The sequence below is a fragment of the Echinops telfairi genome, unplaced genomic scaffold (genome assembly GCF_000313985.2).
Source record: "Echinops telfairi isolate 266 unplaced genomic scaffold, ASM31398v2 ScPeMD7_7459;HRSCAF=8497, whole genome shotgun sequence".
Classification (NCBI taxonomy): Eukaryota; Metazoa; Chordata; class Mammalia; order Afrosoricida; family Tenrecidae; genus Echinops; species Echinops telfairi.
This window is the reverse complement of record NW_022111359.1, coordinates 1,627,111-1,636,685: the sequence shown is the minus strand read 5'-3', so window position 1 is coordinate 1,636,685 and position 9,575 is coordinate 1,627,111. Positions and strand designations below refer to the sequence as shown.

At 42.2% G+C, this 9,575-nt stretch overlaps 1 protein-coding gene across 2 annotated transcripts in view; it reads right to left on the bottom strand.

Moving 5' to 3' along the window:
* Positions 1 to 1,517: 1,517 nt before the first annotated feature.
* Positions 1,518 to 9,575, bottom strand: part of LOC123522791 (zinc finger protein 501-like) — a 16,973-nt gene continuing 8,915 nt past the window's right edge. The window contains exons 1-4 of one of the 2 annotated variants that reach the window (XM_045300168.1): positions 5,971 to 6,061; positions 5,746 to 5,827; positions 4,937 to 5,087; positions 1,518 to 3,488 (exon numbers count right to left, since the gene is read on the bottom strand). In XM_045300168.1, the coding sequence (XP_045156103.1) occupies positions 2,024 to 3,488; positions 4,937 to 5,040 (1,569 nt within the window). In that variant the 5' untranslated portion in view covers positions 5,041 to 5,087; positions 5,746 to 5,827; positions 5,971 to 6,061 and the 3' untranslated portion in view covers positions 1,518 to 2,023. Of the gene's footprint in view, positions 3,489 to 4,936; positions 5,088 to 5,745; positions 5,828 to 5,970; positions 6,098 to 9,575 lie in introns of those variants that run through there. The other variant, XM_045300167.1, reaches the window with a different exon arrangement.

Here is a 9,575-nt window from a genome sequence, read left to right as displayed (position 1 = left end):
CACAGGGGTCTGACTCAGGCCACAACAGTTTCAATCTCCTCACATGTACGTGAAAGCTAGACAATGAATAAGGGAGATCAGAGAAGAATCCATGCATATGAATTATGGTGCCAGCAAAGAATATTGAATGTACCACAAATTGCTGGAAAAAGCAAACGCTGTAAGAGGAGGAGTTCAGACAGAATACTCCTTAGAAGCAATTCTGGTGAAGACTTATCTCATGTACTCTGAGCATATTATCAAGAGAGACCAGTCCCTGGAGAACATCAAGTTGGGGGAAGTAAGGATTTTTGAAAACGAGGAAGACCCTCAATGAAATAAACTGATATAAAACTCACTTCTATCGAGTTGATTGATTCTGAAGCATAGTGACGTTATATGACAAATCAGAAGTCATCTTTTAGGTTTCCAAAGCTGTAAATCTTTATTGGAGGAGATAGCTTCATCTTTCTCCCTTGGAGCAGCTGGTAGGTTCGAACTGCTCACCTTGTGGTTAGCAGCTCTATGTAAAACCCATTATGCCACCAGGGTTCCTTTGAGATTGTGGATGGAAAAACGGGCTCAAACACAGCAATAATTGGGAGTATGGCACAGGATCGAGCCATACTCTTTATGATGCCATAGGGTCTGTGTTGAGTTACTACTCACTTGACAGCACCCAACAGAACCGCAATTTCAGGGAGCACCTAATACCAAATGTGGAACAATGGGCGCAAACGAAATATTAGGATTCAAAATATTTAGTAAGATGACAGCGATATTAATCCTGTTGTTCAGTGCTGCTGGGTCAGTTTCAATTCAGCCACCCTGTGTGAACAGAACGCAGGCCAGTACTGCACCATGCTCACACTTGTGATTACGTCCAGCACTGACTGCAGATCCAAGGAAAAGAAAATATTCGCAAAGCTCAACCCTTCCTCTATTTATCTTGAAAACTGCTTTCCAGTCTCATGGTGAGGGTTTTCTTTCCTTTACACTGAGTTGCAATCTAGAGCGCAGGCTGCAGTCTTTGATTTTCATCAGCAAGTGCTTTACAAACTCTTTGCTTCCAGCAAGCAAGGCCGTGCCATCTGCATATGAGAAGTTGCTAGTAAGCCTTCCTCTAATGCTGATGCTGCATTCTTCTCCAAAGAGTTCAGCTTTTTGGATTATTTGTTCAGCATAGATTGATAAGTACTTTGAAAAAATACAACTTTGATTCCAAACACCTTTCCTGATTTTAAATCATGTAGTAGTCTCTTTTTCTGTTCAAAGAACTGCAAAGTTTATGTACAAGTCCCGTATCAGCACTATCAACTGTTCTTGAATTCCTAATCTCAATGTTCTCCATAGCTTGTTGTGGAATATTAATCATACGACTAATTATTTACGAGTAGTAAAATGAATAGGCCTAAAATAAGATGAAAGACCAAAGCATCTGCAGTTTCAAAGTATAACCCTCGGAAGGTTAATTACACAGGGTAAAGGATTAACTATACAGTAATGGAGCACACACGAAAACAAAACAAAAACTCAAACCAGATACAAAACCAGCGACTTTATTATATGCAATGTAACAGTAGCAAACATTAAATAACAGAAGCCACATTTTCCCAAGCATATTCCTTGCAGTCTCCTTTACAATAGCCAAAGACTTTATGAAAGGCTTGGATTGGGCTGAAAAAATAACACATATCGATGAGCACAATTTCATTGTTAAAAACCAATCTATCATTTCTTCCAAAGGGAATAGTTGTTCTAATGACCTCTTTGAGTTACTATTGTTGACCGACTCAGTGAGAAACTTAGTTGCTTAATCCTAAATTTTAAAAATGTATGGATTGAAATGATAGCATTAGGTAAGAAACACCCCACTTTGGGGATGGTATTCTTTTCATTGTGAACTTTTTATATGAAGGGGCTTCAAAAAGGCCATGGAAAACGGAATAAAAATGGTTAGTTTTGATGAATTGAAAAACAAAACACCACCTTAATCTTAGGCTAGGTGTGAGGGGAACCAAAAGCTTTCCTACATGCGCTACATTTATAAGGCTTCTTCACTGTAAAGTTCTGTGTCTTCAGTGAAGGCCGAGGCATGAGTCAATGCTTTCTCACATTCCTTACATGTATAAAGCCTCTCTCCCGTTTGAGTTATACGCTCAGTGAGATATGAGAGCTGTCTAAAAAACTGACCACATTCGTTACATGCATAAGGCCTCTCTCTACTGTGAATTCGTTTATGTCTAGTGAGGGAAGAGGCGTGAGTAAAGGCTAGCCCACAATCCTTGCATTCATAGGGCCTCTCTCCAGTATGTGTCCTAATATGTTTAATGAGGGATGAGGCTTGACTAAAGGCTTTCCCACATTCCTTACACACGTAGGGCCTCTCTCCACTGTGAGTTCTTATATGCTTAATGAGGGATGAGGCTTGACGAAAGGCTCTCCCACACTCTTTACATTCATAAGGTCTCTCTCCACTGTGAGTTCTTGAATGTTCAGTGAGGGAGGAGGCATGAGTAAAGGCTTTCCCACATTCCTTACACTTATACGGTCTCTCCCCACTGTGAGTTCTTATGTGTTCAGTGAGGGAAGAGGCATGAATAAAAGCCTTCCCACATTCCTTACATTTATAAGGTCTCTCTCCACTGTGAGTCCTTATATGTTCAGTGAGAGTGGAGAGCTGTCTAAATGATTTTCCACATTCCTTACATTCGTAAGGCCTAATTCCGCTGTGAGTTCTTACGTGTCTAGTGAGGGCTGAGGAGTCACTAAAGGCTCTCCCACAATGCTTACATTCATAAGGCCTCTCTCCACTGTGTGTTCTTATGTGTCTTGTGAGGGATGAGGCTTGACTAAAGGCCTTCCCACATTCCTTACACTCATAAGGCCTTTCTCCACTGTGAATTCTTAAATGTTTCGAGAGAACTGAAAGATGCCAAAAGGCTTTCCCACATTCCTTACATTCAAAAGGCCTCTCTTCGGTGTAAGTTCTGATATGTTTCGTAAGGGATGAGGCCTCACTAAAGGTTTTCTCACATTCGTAAGGTATATGTCTGCTGGGGATTTTTTTATGCAAAATAAGTGAAGATGGGTCACTGTATGTCGTACTAGAGTCTTTACATTCATGGCTTCTCATATGTGTCCAAAAGGGTGAGAAACTACAGAAATGTTTCCCACATTCACTGCATTCATAGCATTTCTCACCAGTGAGTGTTGTCACAGGATTCTTAAGCATGGAGACATAAGTGATCTCTTCCCCACATACCTTATATTTGTGGGGTTTCTTCCCATTTAGAGTTCTCGTAGGAGTGGTGAGGTGGCAGGGACATTCCTCACACTCACAGGGATTGCATCCAGTGTGAGCTCTGTTAGGATGCTTGAATCCGTACTCACAGCATTCCAAAGGATTTACTTCTGAAGGATTTGTCTGTAGCACAGTACTGTTTGGAATCCAGTTGTAAGTTTTCCCACACTGATTACTTTCAAAGAGGTTCTCTACTGCATTCTTTCTGTTAAAAACAGGCACCTTGGTGTTGGAAATAAATTTATCCATGTGTCATCAATCCTACAGTTAGCATGCATGGTTTTTCCCAGGACATGCCCAATGTTTCACAGGTTAAATCATGCACCAATACTGTTAACGCTTCTAAGATATATGGCTTTCTAGAAATTGTGTTTTAGTTAAAACATTTCACAAATATTCGATAACTTATTAATGAAATGTGTATGTAAATGCATAATTTACAGCTAAGCATATAGCCATATTATATCTCTGGACAGAAAACACTACATAGTTAACAGGTGCCACTGAATGAATCCCACCTCATGGCATTTCCACGCACAACAAATGAAACATTGCCCAGGCATGCAACATCTTTATAGTTGAAGCTATGCTTGAGTTCACTGTTGAAGACACTGTGTCCATAAATTATGTTAAAGATCTTCTTTTTCACTAAATGTCTACTTTACCAAGCATAAACAGAGACATGTATGAGGGTAAGCCAAAAAGTTTTGCCACAAAATTGGCAGCCTTCATTCAGCGAAAACATGATCATGTGAAGCTACCATTTGTTGACACATGCCCTGTGGCAGCTGGGTGATTTTATGTGAACCTGAATTTACATGAAAATGCAGGGGTGGTCTCCAATCTCCCCATCGGGTCACAGCCTGATGGCTCCTTGGGGATGTGTAGGCAGAAATGGGGGACTTCAACACCACCCCCACCGGCCCCTTTCCTTTACCTTCCTGCTTGTTGGGACTCTTTCTTTCTGCCTTTGTGGGGCGCCCGACCCTGAGAGGTATGCGAATCTGAAGAGGGCCCTGGCTTGCACTGGACCTGGTTGGGATGCCTTCTAAAGATTACTTCTTGATATAAAGCTCTTTCTCATACATCTATGGGTGTCACTGACTTGTTTCTCTAGATGACCTGCCCTCACACTTCCCACACTGCTTAGCTGTACATACTTTGGAAGGAGATGCTCCATTTCTCCAGCCTTTCCCTGAAAAACTGCACCTTTGGCACCTCGTGTCAAAGTGGTAGTTTTGACATTCTCGAGGGACTCTATTCGTGTTTTTAAAAAGTATTATTTAAGGTTCCAGAACAGTTAAGTCTGAAGGAGCAAGAGCAGGGCTGTAGCGTGGATGGGGTAAGGTTTCCTGATACAATTCTTATGGGACAGAAGAAGGAGTAGGTGCAGTGCTGTGACGAGAACTCCTTGGTACGACTTTCCTGGCCTTTTCCTCGACCGTGTAGTTCTCCATTAAAAAACAAGTTCAATATCTTTTGCATCGAATAATCATGTGCCTGTATAAACTGGCGCTTTAGTTACAATTTGATGTACTTAGCTTTGTACATGAAAATACACCACACACACACACACACACACACACACTATAGTCATGACAAATTTGGACTTTTTCCAAAGGTACAGTTTTCTTTTGTATGAATGTCACTCACCTCAAATGTCTCTTCTGGTTTTTATGCTGATCTTTATTGTCATGTGACACAAAGGTTTCTCCCAACTTTGAGGACCAGGCGCTATTTTTCATGAATTGTACCATTTCGTGCTCACTGGATAACTTTTCTTCATCATTAAGGTTTTGTGAGACTGGCCCAGTAATTCAAGTTGAGGTTCATAATTTGGGGTGGGGGTGGGGGAGAGAGAAAGACATTATCAAGGAGTAAAAAGCTGTTGTGAACAAAGATGGTTTATCCACATTGCACTACTTCAGCGTTTCGGTGATGGTTCAATTGCCATTGACTTGAAAACACAGCCAGGAGGACTGAGAGGGAGGGTGGCGTCAATAGGTGCAGTGAGGAACTGGAATGAGCTGACACAAGTAGGCGTAATTAGGAAGCTAAGAAAAATGGACGCTGGACACAATACGCATGCAACATTAGAAGATGGTGGTGTTTGTGGCCACTGGTGTGAGGATTGCTAAAGCGGGAAAACTAAAGCTCAAGTATCTGTGAAGCTGTGTCCTCAAAATCTTGCGACATGACAGAGCCACATGTGATTTCTAATCACTGGCCTTGTGGCTCAGAAAACGAATGGGTATAGCTCGTGTGGTGCTCGAGGAAGCGGGTTATCAAGAGGAAGACAGTGCAGAGCAATGAGCATCTCTCTGAAGGTGAGCCAATACTTTGCTCTAAGCATAGGAGCCATGTCGAACTCACACTGCACACAGTAAAGACTTCTACAGTGTCCCCAAACACAAATCTCTCAGTGCCTCAAAGTGACACCTGAAGTCAATGCTTACACTGACCTCACTGAGTGTCTTGGGGCTTTTCCTCACAGGAGAAATGAAAACTCACTTTATCACTGAGAGCTTTATGTTCACGGGGAAGCTAGGAGGTAAAGCATGTGATAGCCCACAGGACCATGCCTGTCGGGCTTAACAACATATTCCCATTTCTCAGTCCAAATACTAGAGCAAACTGTATGAGTAAGACATTTTGGATAAACGAATGGAAAAAAAAGTCATTCTTACCTACTGAGGTCAGATTTCTGAAGGTTTCCATCATCACATCGTTGTAGAGTTTCCTCTGAGCGAGATCCAGCAAAGCCCACTCCTCCTGGCTGAAGACCACAGTCACATCCTCAACGACCATTGAGTCCTAGAACATGACATACATTCTGATCAACACGGTATCATGTACTCCAATGTGTTGAAGAACTACGAATGAGGCTGGCAGTCCTGGGAGGTGAGAATTTATAGGGATTTGAAACAAGGGTTTGTATTCACCGGGTCTGCTGTAGGGTATGTACAGCACCAGCCTCATCCCTTCATTAATTCACTTCATCACTGACTGCACTGTAACTCACAAAATGAAGAAAAAACTCTCCACTGCTTGACTGCAACCAATTACAGTTTTATTCTTCATATAACAAAAGGCAACAGAAGCAACAAAGCCCACAAGGAAGAAGCACACCAGCCCATGTGATCACGAGGTGTCGATGGGTTAGGTATCAGGCATCTAAGACCCAGAACAAAATCATACCCAATGTGTATGGGGTGGGAGGTGAGGGGCATGGAGTGGAGACCCAATGCCTATCTGTAAACAATTGGACATCTCCTCACAAAGGGGTCGCAAGGAAGAGATGAGCCAGTCAGGGTGCAGTATAGCACCGATGAAACACACAACTTTCCTCTAGTTCTTTGGTGCTTCCTTCCCCCCACTATCAGACCTCAATTCTACCTTACAAATCGGATTAGACCAGAACATGCACACTGCTACAGATAAGAGCCCACAACACAGGGAATCCAGGATAGATAAACCCCTCAGGGCCAACAAGGAGAGAAGAGATACCAGGAGGATTAGGGGAGGGTGGGGGGAGAAAAGAAAAGTGGGTGAGGGATGACAGGATGATGTAATATATGAAAACAATAAACTATAACTTATCAAGGGTTCATGAGAGCAGGCAGGCAGGGGAGGGAGGGGGAAGAAATGGGGAGCTGATATCAGGGGCTCAGGTGGAAATAGAATGCTTTGAAAATGATGGCAGCCTATGTGCAAATGTGCTTGACACACTGGATGAATGTATGGATTTGGTAAGAGATGTAAGAGCCCCAATAAAAGTATTTAAAACAAACAAAAACCTTAAAGGAAAGACCAGAATAGATGTCATAAGAGACTTTGAAACTCACTTTTGCACACAGGCTAGCTAAAACAAGTAGAACAATGAAATAAAAGAGCTCGATAGAAGATTTCAAAGAGTGACCCGAGATGATAAAGTAAATTATTATAATGAAATATGCAAACCTGGAGGGGGAAAGAACCACCTCTGTATTGCACAAGCTGAGAAAAATGAAGAAAATACTCAACCCTCCAGCTACAACACTGAAGGAACCTGTGGGTAAAATAAGAAGCAACACAAAGAGCATCAAATGAAGACGGGACAAATACAGTTTTATGTGCCATAAAAACACTGGCGAACACACATTTTGGTGCCTCAACCGTCAGCCCTGTTTCTGGATATACTTGACTTGCTGAGATACAGAACATTATGCCATATACCACTCTTCACTCTGCTCACCCATAAAAAACAAAACAGGATATCTTAATGTAGTGTTTCAACTGATATCTTTAAACATGAAGGAACCCAAACCAAAGCAAACGCACTCCTGCCTCATGATGACTGCATAGGGCAAGGCAGAACTGCCTCTGTGGATTTCTGAGCCTGCTGGAACTCTCTATGGGAGTAGAAAGCCCCATCTTTCTCCCTTGGAGCAGCTGGTGGTTTAGAACTGCTGACCTTGTGGATTGTAGCCCCAAGTGTAACCACTATGCCACCAGGGCTCCTAAACATGACGGAGACATATTAAAAATGAAAAGTGTACTACATGAAAACCTACTTCTGATGAAAACTTTCCAGTCATTGGACACAAGAAACTAGGGCTGATGTGGACTATCATGCGGATTTTGGAACCAGAGTCCCAAATAATCACGGGAACAGGCTTAAAAACCAAGACACTAATAATTTTTGTGGTTGGGCTGTGTAATTAGTCAATATACCACCATTTTTAGCGGCAGAACAGGACCAAGAGCCGACAGTACTTTAGGAAGATGTCCAAGCTGCACTGAAGGCACTGGCGAAAACCAAGGCTCCGGGAATTGAATGGGTATCAATCAAGATGCTTGCGCAAGTGGATGCGGTGCTGGAGTTACTCACATGTCTGTCATGGTATTTGGAAATACAGCTCCCTGGACAACCTACTGCGCAACTGCAAGGTACTATCCAGTTGATTAGGACTCGGAGACCCTATGTAGAACAGAAGGAAACACTGCCGGTTCCCACACTCGGCTTTGAGCCCACTGTCTCAGCCACTGTGTCCATCCTTCTTGTTGAGAGTCTTCCTCTTTTTTTGTAGACCCTCGATTTTACCAAGTATGATGCCCCTTTCCAGGGGCTGGTCTCTTTTGGTAACATGTTCAAAATGCGCCAGGCAAAGTCGTGCCCTCCTCCACTCTAAGAAGTGGTCTAGGTGTACTTCTTTCAAGACAGGTGGGCTTACTCTTCTAGCAGCCCACCATACTTTCAATGCTCTTTGTCACACCCTAATTCAAACGCATCAAGCATTCTGTCTGTGGTCTTCCTTACTCATTGTGCAACTTTCCCGCTCACGAGGCAGTTGTCAATACCATGTCTCGGGTCAGACACACCTCAGGGCTCAAGGTGACATCCTTGCTCTTTAACACTGTAAAGAGGTCGTGTGCAGAATTTCCCTAAGCAATGTTTGGCTGCTGCTTCCATGAGCACTGTTGTCAAGTTCTTGACAACTTTAATCTTTTCTCTCCTTTTCATGATATTGTCGATTGATTCATTATATTGTCTATTGATTCAAGGACTTGGCCACATTCTTCACATCGTTGTTTCTTGTATTATTTGTTCAGCATAGATAAAATGAGCACAGTGAATGGATAAAAACACCGATGCACAACTTCCTTGATTTTAAACCACACAATAACCTTTTGTTCTGCTTGAGCAACTGTGTCTTAGTTCATGCACCGATTCCACATGAGCAAAATGAAGTTTTGGAATTCCAATTATTCTTAATGCAGCCCATGCTTTTTTTTTATGATGCACACAGTTGAATGCCTTTGTATAGTCAATAAAACACAAGTAGACATCTTCTGGCTATTCTCTGCTTTCGGCCAAGATCCAGCTGACATTGACAATGATATCACTTGTTCAATGTCCTCTTCCAAATTCAGCTTAAATTTCTGGCAGTACATGTACTGCTGTAAACATTGTTCACAGTAAAATGGTACTTGCATGTGATAGAAAGGGTACTGTGAGATAATCACATTCTGTTGGGTCACCTTTTTTTGGAATGGGTACAAATATGAACTTTTTTTTTCTCAATCAACTCTTATCAACTTTTTCTCGTACAACTCTTATCACAACCCATACATAGATCCATTGTGCCAAGCACATTTGTACATTGGTTGCCCTCATCATTCTCAAAACATTTTCTTTCCACTTGAGCCCTTGGTATCAGCTCCTCAATTTTCCCCCCTCCTTCCCTCATCCTCCCTCCCTCCCAAACCCCTGATAACTTATAAATTATTATTTTTTTTCATGTCTTACACT